This window comes from Chiroxiphia lanceolata, chromosome 13 (assembly GCF_009829145.1).
Source record: "Chiroxiphia lanceolata isolate bChiLan1 chromosome 13, bChiLan1.pri, whole genome shotgun sequence".
In the NCBI taxonomy this organism is placed as follows: Eukaryota; Metazoa; Chordata; class Aves; order Passeriformes; family Pipridae; genus Chiroxiphia; species Chiroxiphia lanceolata.
The window spans coordinates 2673592-2692516 of NC_045649.1; the positions used below are offsets into that span (position 1 = coordinate 2673592).

An 18925-nucleotide genomic window follows, 5' to 3' on the forward strand; every position below is an offset into this window, starting at 1 on the left:
AGTTTGCAACAAGATACAAATTCTTTAAAACATGGGTGCCACTGAAACCATTTCCCCCAAGACAGTTACCATATCTGCCTTTTGTTAGGACATTCACAAAACATTCTCCTTTGGGGATACCAAGATGCATAACAAGGGTTGGACACAGATTCCAGCTTTAAAACAACTCCACAAGAAGTAACACCCAAGGCCAAAAAAAAAGCCCCCACCACTGGGAACCAGCTGTCATTCTTTCTTGCATTCCAAGAACATTTACACTTTCTACCAAACACAAACTTCCAGTTTCAAACACAGCAGAAAGAATTCCTGCTACAGTCAATACATATCTAGAAATAAAAATGTTTACACAATAAATTGGATATTGTTAAAGAAAGATTACCAATTACTTATTTCTTAAAAGAAGCTACTTAACCAACTTAGAGGCTAACCTAAAAACACACATTTCAAACAAAAGAAGCAACAGTATTAACTGGAAATACCACTCTATCACATTTCTGTAGTTTTTCAGTGGGAAGAGGGAAAGAAGACAATACAACGGGCCAATTTTCCTGTCATTTTCAGATTCTTTCCTGTAAATTTGTCAAGTGGAATATACAGACTAAATGCAAAATTATTTTCCTAGTTACCTTCAGATGCAAAGAAGAGTCTGCCTGTCTGAAAGCTTCTCATCTTCCTCATTACTCATTAGTTTAGTATTAATTTCTATTGTCTGTTAAAATCATCATGGCTGCACTGACAATACCAGTAACTCAGTTTAGGATAACACTCAATAACTTGGAAACTTCCAGACACAAGACAATTATAGTCCTGTCATTTTATTAATAGAAACACACATGCACTACTTCATAGATATAAATTAAAATCTTTATGTCAAATGAACATTTAACACAGGCTGGAAGCCAAAACAAACCTTAACAGTGACTTACCAGGAAGCCTGTTCATGTTGACCCCTTGAGCAGAAAGTCCTATTCCCATGTACCTTCAAAAAAACCAAACAAAATATCAGTCAAGCACCAAATGGCCAAGGCACAAGATTTCCTGCAGCAGAAATACAGCAGTAAAATAAACTCAACCCACACACAAATTATTTAAGAATGGCCAAATCACTAAAGATTTTCCATTACTCAAGTCTTTATTGAATCCAAGATACAATGTCAGTGGTTTCTGACTACAGCTACTCTTTAGCTCTTAACTGGTAGGAGAAGGACTAGAAAAGAGTCAGCAACTTAATTTCTGGCTTCGTATTTGTGAAGGGTTTTTACCCATATATCAGGAAAAAACCCATTTATACAGGTGATATATTACATGAGAGTAAACAAATACATAAGGGCAGATATATGAGAACAGATGCCTGTCCAGTCTGTTGAACTGTGTCCAGGAATAGCTGGTAGAGGATGCACAGGAGAGAGCAAACAGCTGTACTTTCCAAGAACACTCTTCCATATATTTTACACAATTTCCTAAGCAAAAGGTGGTCTTTCTGTATCAACTTCCTGCAGCTCCCCCCAGTCAATTCCTGCCCAAGCTAGTTTTGCTTGGTACTTGCATTTTTAGAATTAGAAGAGAGAGGAAAAGCATTTCCCTGTCCAATTTCTCAAGGATTTTCAAGTCCTCATTCATACCCCACTCCCTGAAGGTCTCTTCTCAAGGTTAACTAATCTCAGACTACTCAACTGCTTCTATGGCAGCTCATCTCTGCCTCTTAATGCTCCTGCTACACTCCAGTTCTGGAACCTCCTTGACAAGCAGGGGGTAACCAGAAGCACCAGCATCACTCACAACACCAACCCACAGTGATTATTACAGACAACACTATAACAGTGTTGTGCATTTTGGTTTCTATCCCTCCCCCTTCCTCCATTATTATATTTTACTGCAGATGAGAACTGAGCTGATTTTTCCACGGAACTGGGACACAACTTGTCCCTGCACTCCAAGAGGCAGCTCAGAGAACGTTTTTGGTGTCAAGTTTGGATTGTTCATTCTGCCCCCATGACAATCAGGTCACACCTATCCAGCAGGGCAGCAAGGCACAGCCAGCCTTCACAAAGTCTCCTCTTCCTCACTGCACACACCCATTTTGTTTCTTCTGTTTCTGTTAATTTGCATGGCTCTGTAATTCTTTTAATATCCCTGAAAGCACAGCTGCCCTGCTCAGTTTGTTTTCAACACACTTCCATATTTTCAGGTTACTGAGCTTTGAAATGAACAGTCACTGTTGGGCTCTTGTTCACGTAAAGGTATAAATCCCAACAGGCTACAGCCAGTGTCCTGCTGTTCTTCCACTGTATCAGTTTTCTTCCAGTGACTTCCTCAGCCATTTGCTCCATAAGACATTAATCACATCTGAAAATATTATTTCAGAATTTGACCCCAAAGTTACATTTCTTCAAGTTGTGTGGTTCAAGTCCCTTCCAGAAACTGTTCCCTGCCCTTGACTTCTCCACCTCAGTCATTGTCACCACCACATGGAAATGGTAATAACTGATTTTTTTCTTGTTTACATAGAAATTTTAATCCTTAGAGACCTACCAGGTTATCAAATCTTAGCCTATGATCTCTTTAATAGCGCAAAATAGAATTTTTGGGGGGTGAGAAAATACCTTTAAGATCATCTAGTCCAACTATGGACCAAAGACTGCCAATCCCACCACTAACCCATGTCCCCAAGTGCCACAGCTACATGTCTTTTAAATCCCTCCAGGGATGGTGACTCTACCCTTCCCTAAGCAGCCTGTACCAGTGCTTGACAACCCTTTTCACGAAGAAATTATTCCTAATATCCAACCTAAACCTCCCCTGGCACAACTTCTGGCTGTTTCCTCTTGTCCTGTCACTCTGTTACCTGGGAGAGGAGACCATCTTCACAAACATGGCCAACTTTGTCTTTCTTGTACCCTCCACATCTTGGCAGCGCGACCTCCTGGATTTCAAATCCCTGAAACCCAGTTTTACAGCGCCTTAAAACAAGTCAATCCCTTCTTTTAAAAACATGCTCTACTTCTGCAGTGCTCCAGCTCCCCGAGGATCCAGACCCTTCCTCCCCAGACCAACAGAGAGAGCAAACAGGCAGCAAACTCCTGGCAGGGTATCGACCACGCTGAGGAAAGACAGAACTTCCTGAGGGCCACACGTACACCACGAGTCCTGTCTGATCACACCAGCTGAACCCAGCCGTCCTCCTGGGGGTCAGGGAGATGAGATCATCCAGGAAAGGCTGGCTCCTGATCTACAGCACAACCCCGATCTCAAGGATGGAAGAGACTTCAGAGTAAGTACTGTGTGGTCTCATTCCTTTGAATCCCTTGGAAAAAAAAAAATATACACACACATCTCCGTAATCAAGACTTTTTAAACATCACACTCCACAGTCAACAGCTCAGCTATTTCATTCTTTAGAACTCTTGAATGAAGAGCAGATAACCCTAATGATTTGTTCCTGTGCTTTATGGATAAATAAGACTGTTGTTGTATTAATCCTTCAATAGGAACCAGATGATCATTCAAAAACAAAGACTGGCGAGTGTTTTGTTGACAAATGACACCATTGCTGTATTAACTCTTACATGAGAAGGATAATCCTTTAAAAGCAAAAGACTGGCATCTGTGAGCCTCTAAACACTCCTACCTTTCCAGAGCCCTTCATAAAAAGCTCTCCTCGTTATCTCTTCTTTTGACAAGACTCTCCGCTTGCTTCCCCCATCTCTGATGTTTTGGGAGGGAAAAGCACTCCTTTAACATTTTAGACCTTCAGCCAGATGTCCCTCAACTCATTCTGGTCAACCTTATTGGTTTTTTCAAGCTTAAAAGTTTGTTCTTTCCATTTTTTCTCATCAAATAAAATTTCAACTTTTGGATTGTGTATCCCTATCACCTCTCACCCCTCATCCCCATGTCTAATTATGTCAACTGTCAGCTCATTCTGAGTCTCTCCAATAGTTCACACACCTTCCTCTGATCCTCCAATACGTCTTCTTAAACGGTCTCCACACCCTCTCAAAGCATTTAACCCTTCTGGTTTTATTAACTATTCTTAAACAAGCTTCTTTCAATTTATAAAGTTTGTTTTCTAGCTTTTTTGTTGTTGGGTGGTGGGTTTTTTGGATGAACACTGAAGTGGGAGGGTCTGGGGGGCTTTTACAGCACTCCTCAGAGGACACCAAACATGAGTGATTACGTTCAGTGCTGTGGAGCAACTTCTAAACACACATTTCTTGTAAACATTTTTTGCACTGCTCAGAGCAGGAGTCAGAAGTTACATCCTTTCTCATGAGCTCCCTGACTCATGAGAGCCTCTCCAAAGCAGTCATTTATGGCATCTAAAAACTGAGCCTCACACAGTCATGTGTCATACATCTATAATAAACTCAATTTTGGGGACATGTTTCCAGCCTTCCAGGCACAATATGGAAGATTGTTCCCTGTTTCTGCAGGGAGTGTTCCAGCTCTTCCTTGCCACATTCTCAGCATGCTGGCAGATAAGAGAGAGTTCTTGCTGGCATTCAACTTCCTTATTCCTACAGAGTCTGGAACCTTCTGCTGCCACAGAGTTTTTCTTACTACATGGTGAGTTTTGCCATGTTTTTTTTCCAATCACATGTGGGAGCAGTCCACAGCCAGAACTGAATTCAAGTTCTACATTGCTCCAGAGAGCAGTGAAAAGTGCCACCTCTTCCAACTGTCCAAGCCTCAGGGGAGCTGTGATTCAAAGCACCAACTGCCTGAATATAAAGGCACCATCTAAGCCTGGGGTGGCAATGCCAAGGAAACTATTGGAAAGTAGAGGAAATAACCTAATAGTTGAACTCAGATAAAACAGGTCACCTCCCACTTCAGCTAATCCTGCTTAACTTCATTATTTTCTATGCAGATTCATCCTCCTTCTTTTGTGTACAGCAGGAAATCCCACACACATAACCAAGGGCAAAACTCATAAATAGTATCTTTCCATTTTGAGACAACACAGCTTTAAAGTAGGGCTGGAAGCCTGTATTTTTATAAAAAGCAAGTACTACAACTCGACAAATTCTAAATTTAAGATTACACTTTAACTTAGATACACAACACCATGGAAGTGTGTCACTAGGAAAAAAAAAAAGAAAAAAAAAGAACAGGACCACAAGCCTTCCTGGTTCACAATTTTTTTTCTTTTCAACTCATGTTCCCATTTAAAGCTCAAGATGAACTTTAAAATAAGAACACAATGGCTATAGAACTGTACACAGAATTTGCAGAGAATCTAAAATAAAGACTCTCACTGTGCTGGGTTTCAGCTCCACAACCCACAGTTTATATCCACAAATTGTCACAGACTTGGCTGCTGGTTATTGTTTTAGAAGGTGCTACTTTGCTTTTCCCAACCACTATCAATTTATGCATCAGAAGTAATGGATGAAATGGAGCTTTGAGATCGACAAAGCCTCAGACTAAAAATCACTCTGTTCTCTTGAAAACTGGGAGGAGAAAAAAAAACAACTCATCTTCAACTCCCCCACTCCCAAAAGCACCAGCTGCTTTCTGAACTTCTTGGAGCAGAAGAGCTTCTCACTTCCTCGATTCCAAATGCTCCAAACCAGTTTTGTGTATGCAACAACTCAAAACCAGTTAAACAGTATTTGTGGGCACCATCACGAGCTAACAACTGCCTGTTTGTTTTTTTAAATTAATCAGTTATGACATTCAATATCATTCAACATAAATCTCAATAGTCTGCCTGCTGTATCACCCCTGCTTTTGGAGGTTTCAGATGTGGACAGACTCCCTAGGGTGTATCCATTAACTGGAGTCCCTTTTTGAGGGATTCAAAGAGCCTCTTACAAAAAGGATACACAAGGATGTTAGCACTCACTTTCAAATAGGAAAAAAACATCTTTTTTTAGGATTTGGGACAATGACACATTTGTATCTGCTATCCATCAAAGGTAGTGATGGATGCATATAAAGATACATACCTTGACAAAAGCCAGGCTAAAGTGATCTCCTAAAACCACCTTCTCAGCAGTGAACACTAAGTACTTGGAACTGCCCCCCACACTTAATATAAGCTTCAAAAATGCTGCATCAGTAGATCAATTCCAAATAGAGCAGCCTGACAAAAATAAACCCAGACACATGCCAATGATTCAGTCAGAACAGTCTTGTTCCCTCTCACCAGCAGCCTCGGCAGTTACCATAGCACCAAATTCTTCCAGACTTCTCCTGCACCTCAGCCCTGCCCAGGCAACACTGGTTGCTTTTGAAAATCTGACTGAATCAGCCACACTTGCCACGAGCCACAAGGTCAGCTCAGCCTCTTTTATCCATGCCCTGGCTCTCCTTGGCCACAGCAGAAGAATGAAGGACCTTGGTGGCAACCCCTCATGTCTCCACACGCAACCAGCAGGATTCTTCCCTCTAGGTCATCCAGCACCGTGACCATGGTTAAGATTAAGCTCAAAAAGACAAAGCTTTTGGTTCCTTTCCCCAGCTCCCAGGTTCTTCAGCAGTAAACACCAACATGTAGCTGCTCCAGCACAGTGACACCTAAACAAGACAGTATTAATTTCAGGCTCCTAAGACAACTTGTGTGGTGGATTCTGCAGAGCAGATGTTTTCAAGGCTGCATTTTAAATCTGTGTATTTAAAAAAAAAACCAAAACATATTTTTTGCTTCTGTCAATAAAAGACTTTCCCTGGAAAAGAGATGGGAAGCCAAAATGATGACTGTACTTCTAAATTAAATTTTAACTCTTAAAGGTAGAAAAGATCTCGAATGCACTGACTCAGTCAGGAAGAATTATATATTGTCACTGGGCAGAAATTATCTGAAAAATAATGAGAAAAGTTATTTCAGAGGAGTGACAATATTTGACTGACCTAAATTGAATCAGAGATCTGTTAAAGAGGCTGTTCTAAGCATTACAGAGTCACACGAGTAGAGGAGCCACTGATGGCTGAGTTCAGTTTGTCCCAGAAGGGGAATCCACCCATGTGAGAAGCAATTCTTTGAGTCAAAAGACATTTCTCCAGAACAAACATGACACCCAGAGAGCCTGCCAAAAACTCAACATAAGAAACTTTTTTTGCCTAGTCTAAAGCTACTCTGTGTGAGCAACCCACAAAAATCCTTGTGAACCCAGCAGAAAAACTTCAGAACAGACCTGCCCTTTGACAGCAAGTACCTCATGCTGAAATTCCAGCATTTGCATCTGTTTGGCTTTTCCAGGCCAGGAATGAAGAACTCATTGGGTAGAACAAAGGGGAACATAGAAGCAGAACTCATGTGTACCTGTATGATATATTATTCAGTTTTAAGAATTCCAGGAGCAAAGAACATCTCCCTGGAAAGCACCCAGCACTTGGGAGGCATTGCTATGTGCAATGGGGCAGGGCAGAAGGAAGAAGAAAGCAGTAAGTCCACGGTCCTCACTGGACCAGGGCAGTATACTTTCAACAAAAAGGAGCATTTCTTTACCCAGAAAGCTACAAGAGTTTCTCCAATAAACTTACAGAGAGTGCTCATCTCAGATGCTAATCCTGACAATCAGCAGGGCAGATTTATTAAGGCTCTGCCAGGAAAAGAACAATAGTGTGGTCCCCTTGTACTTATTGCGTAACCTGTTGAAAGGTACCAAGTCAGAACAGTAAAACAATCCATGCTGTTCTTCTTTCAAGTGGCTGTGAGGTTCACCTAGATGGCACAGAAAACTCACCCCATCTGAAAGTTAGGGAAACAAAGGGGGAAAAAAATACAGTGGTTTAGCATCGGTTGGGTAATGGCCACAAGCCCAGAAATCTTCTTTCCTGAGCCAGCACCACCCTGGCACAGCACAGCTGGAAGGAGAGACTGGCAGGGATGCCCACATGCACCAAGGCCCAGACTGGAAGAGTTAAACCAGAGATGTTAAATAATTTGTTTTGGAGGCCACGACTTCCAGTAAAGCAGTCGTTCCCTGCTCAGTTGTGAACTCACATTAACAGTGGAAATTCCTGGGATTGGCATTTTATTACGTGGCTCAGCCAAGGCAATGCAGCTGAGCCAGGAGTTAAACAAGGGATGTCCCACTCTGCCAGAGGTTTGTGATTCAAAGGCTTCCTGCATCCTGCAATTTTTTCTAATAACCACACCTATCTGGGAGGAATCCTGTCCTCCCGGCTATCGTGCACCCCACTCTTTCAACACGCACAGTTAAGACAAACAAACTAAATTAACAAGTTAGAAGTATTTTGGGCGACTTGAACAGTCTCTCATGCAAAGCTCTGAACTATCATTCTCGTCTGAGGTGGGCCCTGACTTCATGCCAGGTTTAAAGAGTGGTGAGAAATGATAACCCCTATCAATTCACCACTGGAAACCACATTGTCGAAGTTCTGGTGGGGGAAGGGGAACGTTCTTATGAGGCAGTGAAAAAACAAGTTACATCTGTTTAAAAAAATTACCCATGGCACATAAAATACTGGATTCCAACTGTCTCTGATTCCTCAGTCTAACAATAAATATTTTGGAAGTACTTCATAATGGAATACAATCTCTAGAGTGGAAAGGGTTCTGGTTTTATTCGTGGATATTGTGCTGTTCTGTGATGGTGCTTCAGAAATAGCACTGATGGGCTCCAGAAAGAATCCCAATTCCCCAAGCAGAGGTCAGTAAAGACAAACAATGCAAGGCTGAAAAGAAGTAGATAAAAGGCAAGAAAATAAAATTTGTAAGAGCTCATTAAAAACAGCTACAAGTATCCTGAGGCACGGAGGAGCTCACTGCACGTCAGCCCTTAGGAAGGCAGAGAAGCTGAAGATTGTGGAAGAGGAGGTGAATGAGCAGGGCAAAACTGGGAGGCAGCAACCTGGTAATATAACACATCTTTTCACGGTGTTTATGACTAAATAGTGACAAAACTACAGAGGAAGAATGAAAAGATATTTTTGATAGACCAAGGTATCAAATTCCCAGCTACCTTCCAATTTTAGGATTGCATTCAACTGGTATCTGCCAGCTACAGGAAGGGCCAAATCTGTCCCTTGTTTCAGGAAGGGAAAAGGCTGCTGCTGAAGATTAAAAATGTTTGTAGGAACACTGACAGACAGCAAATACAGATCAGAGATGAAGGCTTGACCTGAGCACCATTTAAGAAAGGAAAGGCATAATTCAAGTCCCACCAGGCTAAAATCACACTAGAATCCAGAACAACCCATTTCTCCATCTGCTGCCCCAAGCATCATCACATCCAACAGGACCCCAAACCCTGCCATACACCAACTGTAGTTGAAGCAAAGGTGTCCCACCAACTTAGTTTTCCAACTTCAGTTTTTCCACTCTTGACAGCTGACCTGCTCTCTAAGTCAGCTGATATCCAGCAAAGTTCACAGAAACCATGCCAGTGCCCAATGGTGCCTTCAGTCTGGGAACAGCACAAAGCATTACTGACGCTCATACTCTGATTATTTATTCTGGTTACACCCAACTGAATAAGTAGGATTTTTGTTCAGGTTGTCCTGCTGATTAACCAACCTCACTCCCAAATGCACTGCTCAGTCACTGAAAATACATCAGGGAAGTTAAACAAGTTTCCATGACTGAATGGACTAAAGATTGTTTGACTGCCAGTCTAGGCAACAGGACATTTTTCCTGCCATAAACAAAGCCTAGAAAACAGGAAAGAAAGACATTAAAGTTACCACAAATATCTAACAGAAAGGCATCCAAGAGAGGGCAAGTCATAAAAAGACAAGTTTCATTCTGGAGACTAATCTTACAGGACAGTCCATTGTAAAAGTCAGCTTTAAATAGCAGCTGTTTTCTCTACTTAAAAACAAGGGGAACAATATAAATGCAATACAGAAATCAGAAGGAAACATTCCACCAACAGGTAGCTGCTTCTCTTATTGTCCCATCTTTACAGGCTAATTTGCTCTGTTTAAGCTCAGATGATAACAATTCTTATGAAAGGAGGATTTATCTGCTAGCAATTAATGAAATTACAGAAAGAAATAGCTGCAATATTTACATAATAACTTTTTTTTTTTAATTAGGTGGAAAACGTGTTACAGAAAAAGAAACACACAAAGTTTTGGCAGATGTACTGATGAAATGAGAAGAGTTTCCCTTTAAGCAGTGACTGAGAGTCAGAGCTGGGGTGAGTGCTGGGAAAGCAACACACACTGAACTCACAGATCTTCACACACTGACATCTCCACAACAAGGAACAAAGGCCTGATGTGGAGCAGAGCATCCACACAAAGAACTTGTAAACAAGCAGGAAGATTGTAGTGTGGAAACAGAGATCCAGCCTGATACCACAGGTACAATGTAAACCCCATTCCTAGAAAAGCAGTTCAGAAAATTAATCTGGCAGCAGAGTTGATGTAACACCATTCAGCTGCAGAGCTGAAGAAAATGAGTCAAAGCTTCACAGTGGATGATAAATTCTTTAGCAGTCCATCATCCCTGAGCTTCACAAGTGAAGAAAAGAAGTTTCCCCGCTATAAAAGTTATCCAGCTTATACAATTTAATTATTAAACAGATAATTCCTCAGATCTATAAGCCTAGAACACATAAATAATTAGTTCCCATTATTCTACGATTTATTAACTGCAGGCATATTCTGAAGAACTGAAGCAGAATAATGTTTTACATATAATCTAAAGATGTTGATTTTGCTAGAGTTTACTTTTGTCATATTCCTACCTTTTCTGTCACAGATATTCAGAAATAGCAGAGGGAAGGGGGAGGAAAAAATAACCAAGCAAAAATAACCCCTTCCTGAAATTTTGCTTCTTTACTGTGCAAAATTTTACAAGCAGCTGAACTAAAAAAAAAAGAGCAAACCAAAAAAAAAGAAGTTATCACAGCCTGAAATTCAGGAAATCTCAGACTTCAGTCACACAAGTGAAAAAGTCACACATTGCCATCACTGCTTCCATTCCATTTCCTTACTTCACATATTATTTTAACGACAAAATTATAGTCTACCATTACAGTGGTCCATGATACTGCCACAAAATAAAAATTTCCACTTCACTGATTAAAAAAAGAGGAATGAAAGAAGTTATCAACTGCAGATCAGATGTTCCAATCTCACAATTGCTTTACATTGAAAAGCTGCTCTCTCTTCCAAGAGTTTAGCAGAACACCACCAAAAAAATAATAACTTGTATGAGATGTCATCAATTGGTGTGAAAATGAGTGTCTCTCTACACCTGAGAGCACCAAGGTGCAGTCAGTTGGTAGCTGAGCAGGCAGGACTTGCTTGGGCAAGACCTGCTTGCAAACAGGAACGAGGCAGGAACTGTTTATGGAATCTACTTGGGGGATTTATTTACGTGTTGGGTTGTTTAAATGAAGGTCTGTGGAACAGCATGAATTCAAACAAGCAGACACACCTGCAAACAGAAGAACAACCCCCTCTCTGTGCTGGTTTTGGATTCTTGGAAACCAGGATGGAAAAAAAAAAATAAAAAGGGGGAGGAAATCAATTATTTACAGGCTTATCAGCAACAAATAAGAGATCACAGAGCACGTGCAGACACCAGAAATCCTGAGTTCCCATAGAATATCCCTTCACATATCCTGACAGGCACAACACTCCAAAGTGTCCACAGCACAACCAGCCAATGCCATCAGAGCAATCCAGGGACAGCCCTCTGTCAGCATCTGGAAACCATTAGAGCACACGAGCAAAAGGCTTTTTTCACAGAGCAATCACACTCACCATATGCTGAGGAGAAATGGAAAGTTGGCAAGGAGAAATGTAAGCAGGGAAGAGGGGCAGATGACTTGTTACTAATGTACAGACTGAGAACCAACCAGCACATCTGACCTTTATTTTTCTTTTTCAGTCAGAGAGAAACTAAACTATTTTTAAGTCTGGGTTATGGTGCACTTGTGTAGGAAAGCTAAAGGAAGATTTTAAATAAACTATGGTATGGACTAGGCTAGATCAGCTATTCAGCCACCCTCCTCAAAGAACTACTTCCCCTCTCTCCCAGAAAACTGCCCGTGACCTACACCAGTGCTGACCAACATCTCTGCACAAAGCAACTGTGGAACAGTGTTGGAAGATGGATACCAACACTCCCTATGGCCCATTGTTTTTCCCACCCTCCTGCTCCTGCCCTTCTTGGGTCTCCTCTTCCCCACTTAACACCCAGAAATCACTTTATTGAGGACTGATCCAGCAGAAAGGCTGCTAACACAATCCAGCTCATTACACAGTCACTGGTGCTGGCACACAAAGAAACATCATGGCCAGAAAAAAAACCTGACTGGCTCTTCCAACCTTCCTGGGATGCTCCAGAGTCCTCGTGAAAGCCCTGGGCTGCCCTGGCACAGGGCACACCCAGCACCTCCTCTGCCCACAGACCACACTTGCTGTGTTTGCACAGAGCCACCGTGGGCAGGCAGTGGTTCTGTCACCTCCAGAGAGGTCAGGCTGCAGGATGCCAGCACGCCAAAGTATCCAGGAGTAAGCAACTGCCCCAAACCAAACCATTCCCAGAAAAGGCAGCTGTGGACAGCAAAGGCAATCCACAGGGTGCTGGGCTGTCTGTCCCAGGAGCAGCTCAGGAATGGAGAGGAGGCTGCAGGAGAGGTGACTTTTGCTAGAATCCAGAACCCGTGCACCATGAGGGTTGGCCTCCAGGATGTCCTCCCCAGTCACATTCCATCACAACCCAGCACGTGGCTGGGGAGGTAAAACCAGTCAAGAGACTGAGCTGGCAGTCAGGAACACGCAGTGTCACCCACAGACAGCTCACCTTGCCCCAGCACAAAGAGGACAACAAAGATGACTCGTCCTTCTGAGTCACAACAGCCTGCAAGTTGTGGGTTGGCTGCCCTGCCCTCATGAGTCTCTCTCCCTGTTCCTGTTTACCAAGGAGAGATTGTCTAATGGGGAAACAGAGGCCCTGAGATGTGCTGACAAATCACCAGCAAACAGAAACATGTATTGGAGAGAGAGAGAGGACAAGAGCTCAGTGCTTCAAATACAGCTAAGGTTGAACTGTGAGCACCACGGTGATAAAAGCCTGAGTTATTTGTGGCAGCTCAGGAACAGAAGAGTCACAGACATTTCTGCCAATCTGTTCATCCAAGGAATGCTGGAAGCAAGCCATCCACAGAATCATGGAGAGGTATGGACTGGAAGGGACCTTGGGATCTTCCTTCTTCATCCTTCTGCCCGAAGCATAAATAACTCTGAAACTTCTATCAGGTAGTTTGAGGGCTCCCCCCGGCAAATCTGAAGACAAGAGATGCCAAAGCCTCTCCAGGCATCCTGTTCTGGTGCACGACCATTTTCATGAGGAAAATTCTTTATGTCCAGCTGGCATTTCCCTTGCCTCAACTTGTGACCCATTGCCTCTTGTCCTTTTGTTCCAGCTGACAACACTCAGGAGACAAGCACACAATGGCTCAGGAATTAAGTACCCAGCAAACCTTAAGACAAAACTGCTCAACAACACTTTGAACAGAACAAAATGAGGGTTGCTGCAATCCAACCCTTCCCTCTCCCAGCTCACCCCATCCCTTTATTGATTCTCCTTCAATTAATGTCAGGGAGCAGAACCCTAAAAAATAGTCCCCAATTTAAAGAGGAAAAAAAAAAAAAGGCAATTTCTGACAGTGACGTCAATAGATTAAATCACCACTAATTATTTTGATGTGGCCAGCTTTAAACTAGTTATCTCCTTTAACCAGCTCACCACAGGACAGGGTAGCAGACTGTCAGCATGAGGGAAGAAGCAGAAACATATGACAAATGCAAAGGCAGAATCCCACAGTCTTGACGTGTATCATCCTAAAGTGCTGTGGAACCACTCCCTGTGTGTTCAGCACAGACAAGGAGGTGAGGGGAGGGCTGGAACTAGAGATTGCAAACTAAATTCTCCTCTGCTCTTTGAGGATAAGAACCATCCCCTCCCCCCAAAAAAAGTAGCAGAAGTAACAGATCAACCTACTGACACATCTGATTTGTTCTGTGTTACCCAGAAACCTTGTCAAGGCAATCTTTCAGGGGTAGCCTCCCCTCTCCCAGAAAAAACCCAAACCAAATCAAAAAACCCACATACAAAAATCAAACCTAGTAAATAATCATGACCTCTTCTCAATCAAGACTAAACCTACCAGGATAGGGAATGACCACCATTCAGTGAAAAGTAAGTTTCAGTCATTTTTCTTTCTCTCAAAGGATCATGCATGAGCATCTCACTGCATGAGCAGTGGAAGATCCAAAGCTAAGAAAAACTGACCCAACTTCAGTTTCTTACATGCACCAAATGGACTTCTGGATGCTGTACTTGCTTTGAAATATCCACCAGTAAAGGATTTTACTGATGCTGAGGCAGAAAAGTCCAGTGATGGCAAAGGGAGAGTTTTCAAAAGTCATTTTGTTTGCTCCTTTAGCAAAAGCACCATAATGGGGCAGGTCCACTAAAGGGCAGGAGAGACAGAGAATGCAAAAGAGGGAGCTTTTCTGCCAGCAGTGGCAGTCAGAAGCAACCTGTGTCTGTGGTGCTGCAGTCCCTCCCTCCCTCTCTCTCCCCCTGTGCTGGCACCGGGGTTTGCAAACTGAGCACAGGAATACCCAGCCTGGAAAATGGGGGGAGGCAAGGGTGTGTGTTTTCACTGCTAGGATACAACGTGGTGGGAGGAAACAAAGGGAAGAACCACAGCATACTGGATTTAAATCCCCTTAGTCCTGTGAAAAACAAGGGAGAAGATAAAAACGTGGTCCTGACACCTCAGTGGCCTCCAAAGCTCAGGTTTCGCTACCACGGTGACACCACCAATCCAAAACTGGCACTGCCTGACGCCAATCCAAGAACCCTCTTGGCACAGCGTGTCACACACAGGCAGCATCTCCTGCCAGGCCCATTTCTTACCCTGCAATTTTAGTTGCTGCTGTTTATTTGCAAGTGTCAGCACCTGAGCAGAGTGCAGAGCCCTGAACTAACAACTGTGGGCACAGAAAGACGACTGCTTTGAGCAAGATCAGCCAGAATTCCTCAAAGAACACTTCCTGAAATTCAGTGCACCGAAGTCTTTTTTGACCAAGACTTTGTTTTGAAACCAAATCACTCGCATTTTAAACCCAAATGTGAAATGCCATCACCAACTCCAGCAAGAGAAACACAGGGAATAACATCACATGATCTTCATCTCACTACCCCATACAGCAGAAATCAAACAACCATCTCCAGAGCAGAGGCTTTACACTTGAAATAACCCTTCTGGAAATGAGCTCAGAGAGATTCCTCTCCCTTTGCTAAAGGGCTTCCAGTGGAGTTTCAAGGGACGTGCTTTGCCACTTACACAGCTTGAAAACCTCTTTTCATTCCCTCAATCCCTTCTTTAGATGTCTGGACTTTTACTCCTTTAAACTCAAGTCACCATGGTGGAATAAACATGAGAGAGCTTCCTAGGAAGAGATCTCTGCCTCAGTTCACTGGTACAACACACAGAGCTTCTGGCAGGTACAATTCAAACTGCTGAAGCTGAGACACAAAAGCACCTTCTCAAGTGACAGCCAGGCAGCAGCAACAATGGAAATTCACAACTACAAATCCCCAGCACCCCCATGGGCAAGGTAAAAGTTGGATTTGTCTCTACCAGCAAAACAAAAACAAGGCACAGGAATGGCTGAGGCATCAGAGAAGCTCTCAAAGCCTCATCACTGCCCTGACTTCGGATCTGAGCTGTCAGCAGCTCCTGTTCAGATTGCTGTGTGAACACAACATGGCTCTGTGTCTTTGGAAGTATTCTGGAAAGTCACTGTAACTACAGAGTACAATAAAAACAACAATGGACCACTAATATAGAAAACTCTGATCTTGGGAGACAAGCAGAAAATTCCACTATCTCCCTTCAAGATTGATCTAGACTGCAGTAAGGATTAAGTGCTGTTCAGTGACCTTTTGTGATGTGATTTCTTCGGAAAATTGTCTTGAAGTTCACCGCAAACGATTTCAATTTTAGCAGTTACATAAACTAATCAAGGGCAGGGTTTCAAACACAGACAAGCAGTTAAACGCCAAGTCAGTGGAGTGAAGGAATAAAGATGGTCTTTTCCCTGCATTTGTAAGGAATTCAGCCCAGCATCCACCTCTGCAGATAACCTAGTAATTATCACAGGCCTAAATGCAGCACAACTTGGGATCCTTTACAAGTAGGACACTTCTCAGTTCAACACTGACAGCAAAAAAAATGCAACAGGAACAAGTCGTCACTTTAATTTGTTTTTTAGTAGGAACACTTGCTGCCCTTCCCCACAACCCTTAAACTGGCCAGAGTTCAAATGTTATACTTGAAGGACTGGATTAATTAATTACAGTCCCTCCTCCTGTGTGGCTTTTCCTTCCAGATAGTTACACCTGCCATATTCCTCCTTTAGCAATGAACAGTGTCAGGGACATCCACCCACAGAACAGGATGACACCTTTATAATGAGTAAAAATTAACCTACACTTGCAGTACAAACCCAGACCTTGCTAGAAATGCCCCCTTTACTGCTTTCCCCAGTGCCCCAGTACTGCCATGACCACTCTTTACTGTGACAGCACCTCTCTAACAGCCCAAAATTAAGTTCAAGGTTCCTCCTTTCCGTTTCACTCCACTTCTGAGGCATCACAATTCCAGAAATCTGACTGACCAGACCTTGCCAGCAACAGGGAAAACTATTTCAATTCGAACTGCACTGGAGACCCAGAGCCCATCTCAAACAGCTCAGGAGGGAGCTGTTCAAGTGCCTCTGCCTCCAGTGCATTCCACCACACGCACATCTATTGACCAGGAGAACAAAACCTGCCCGTGCTGTACCTGCCTGGCTCCCCCAGCAGCCACAGGACCTCAAACCCTTCCGGAAAAGGAGGTCAGAGTCCAGCAGAGCTGCCAGACACACACCCCCAGCCACTGAGCTGGAATGAGGCACTTACCCATCTCTACCTTTACTGACGATCTTCACTTCAAAGTAATAAATGCCACAGGCTGCAGGGATGGGGTGTGTGGCCCTGACCGAGGCAGCATCTTTGTGATTTTTACCGTGACCTAAGAAAGAACAGAAATGTAAGTACTGAGGGGATTTGGCCTCTCACACACCCTGATCTAAAGCCCTACTGCCTGAGCCCGGCAGGGACCTGTTTCTACACGGAGCCAGCCATTTAAAGCACACTTTTCAGAGAACCAGCACATACAGCCCTGCACTGCCACCAGGGACAATCCCTGCACGACCAGCTCTGTAGTTTTCCCTTTGTTTTCACTGTGGAGTTTCTGAGAAAGACTGTCAGTGCCACCTCTCCCCCTCCCCACAGACGTAATTTGAAGACCAACGTACACAAACAGAAGACAAAAATGATTACACAAGAGGGGAATGACATCAGTGTTTACTAACCAGGGAGGAAAAGGAATAATCGGTTCTCCACTGGGTGGGTAGGGAGGACAGCTCCAACAGCGAGCAAGCAAAACATCACACTCCAAGCCTGTGAGTGGCTATTCGGTGCAAGCCCGAGCAGCCAAAGCCCCAGTTACGCGGCGTGTCGAGGCCATCCGGCCCCTTGGCCGGGTTTTAAGCCGGATGACAGAGTAAACAGGCGGTCTGGCTACACCCGGGCCCGGGCGGGCGACACTGCACAGCGTTATATAAGGCCACACACTCCGCCGGGGAGAGCCCCGGGCCCCACCGCCTCCGCCCCCGAGCCCGGGCAGCCCCGCCGGGTCCCCGGGCCGAGCTCGGTCCCGCCCGGCTCCCGCCGGTCACCGCCCGCGGGGCCCCTTCCCCGGGGCCGCCGGATCCGCCGCCGGCCCGGCCCGCGCCCGGTGGGCCCCGCGGAGCGGCCGCCCCGCTCCGGGCCGAGGCCGAACCCGGCGCCGCCGCCCCAGCCCGGCACCTTTGTAGTGGACGCGCAGGTTGCCCTGCGAGAGGCCGATGTAGTTGTACTTGTCCTTGGGGCTCCAGGAGCGCGGCAGCGGCGTCTCGTCCTGGTTGACGGCGGGGTAGAGGCGGCGGAGGCGCCGGCTCAGTTCCTGCTCCTCGGGCGGCCCCGGCGGCGCCGCGTCCCCGCCGTGCGGGCTCCCCGCGCCCGCCTCCGCCATCTTGGACCCGCTTTGTGTCAGCGGGCGGGGAGCGGGGCCCGGCCGCGGCTGGCGGCCAATGGGCTGCGAGCGTGCCCACAATGGGGACGCGCCGCCCGAAGGGAAATGGAGTCCGCACCGCGCCCGCCCGCCCGCTGGTGGCGCTTGCCCAGACTACAACTCCCGAGAGGCCGCGCGCTCGAAGCCCCGTCCCGCCCCCCGGCGCGCTGCACGCTGGGAGCTGTGTCCCCGTCTCGCTCCGGTCCCGTCAGCGCCGCCGAACGCAGGACTCCCATTCCCAGCGTGCTCCGCGACACGGCGGAGCTCAAGGGCCGCCCCGCGCCTGCAGGCGCCCGCCGGCCGCCTCCGCGCACGGGCCGGGTTCGGCCGCCGCGCGGCGCCCGCGCGTCAGGCGCTGCGTGGGCAGCTATGAGGGCGCGCGAGGGGGTCCTACGGGCGGGGACGTTGCCATGGCGACGGGTAAACGGAGTGCGCGCGGCGGGAGCGGGAGGGAAGAACAAACCGGGACTAAAGAACAAACCGAGCTCAGCCGGGAGGGGCTCCGGGAACTCACACCGGGAATAACCATCGGCGGAGCTCAGAGGACAGGGATGAGAGGCCCCGCCTGACTCCGTGCAGCTCCCAGAGGCTCCTCCGGCTCCCAGCTGGGTCAAACCTCAGCCCTGGACTGGATCTGTTCCCCACTGCATGCTGCATGATTTTCCCTTCCCTGAGAGAATATATATATATTTATATTTAGACTTTGTATATATATAAATATATAAAAATCTATTTTTATATGTATTTTTCTATATATAGACACTACAGTAAAAACCTTAAAATTCCTGCTGTGAAGCCACAGGCAGCAGGAAGAAAAACCAGAT

General features: G+C 45.2%; 1 protein-coding gene across 5 annotated transcripts in view; it reads right to left on the bottom strand.

Annotated features, from left to right (window-relative positions):
• RANBP10 (RAN binding protein 10) overlaps positions 1-18077 on the bottom strand; it is a 60928-nt gene extending 42851 nt beyond the window's left edge. For 2 of the 5 annotated variants that reach the window (XM_032701057.1, XM_032701056.1), the window contains exons 1-3: positions 17858-18077; positions 16907-17018; positions 927-979 (exon numbers count right to left, since the gene is read on the bottom strand). In XM_032701057.1, the coding sequence (XP_032556948.1) occupies positions 927-979; positions 16907-17018; positions 17858-18062 (370 nt within the window). In that variant the 5' untranslated portion in view covers positions 18063-18077. Of the gene's footprint in view, positions 1-926; positions 980-16906; positions 17019-17164; positions 17318-17361; positions 17589-17857 lie in introns of those variants that run through there. The other 3 variants (XM_032701058.1, XM_032701059.1, XM_032701060.1) reach the window with 3 other exon arrangements.
• Between the last annotated feature and the right edge of the window lie 848 nt (positions 18078-18925).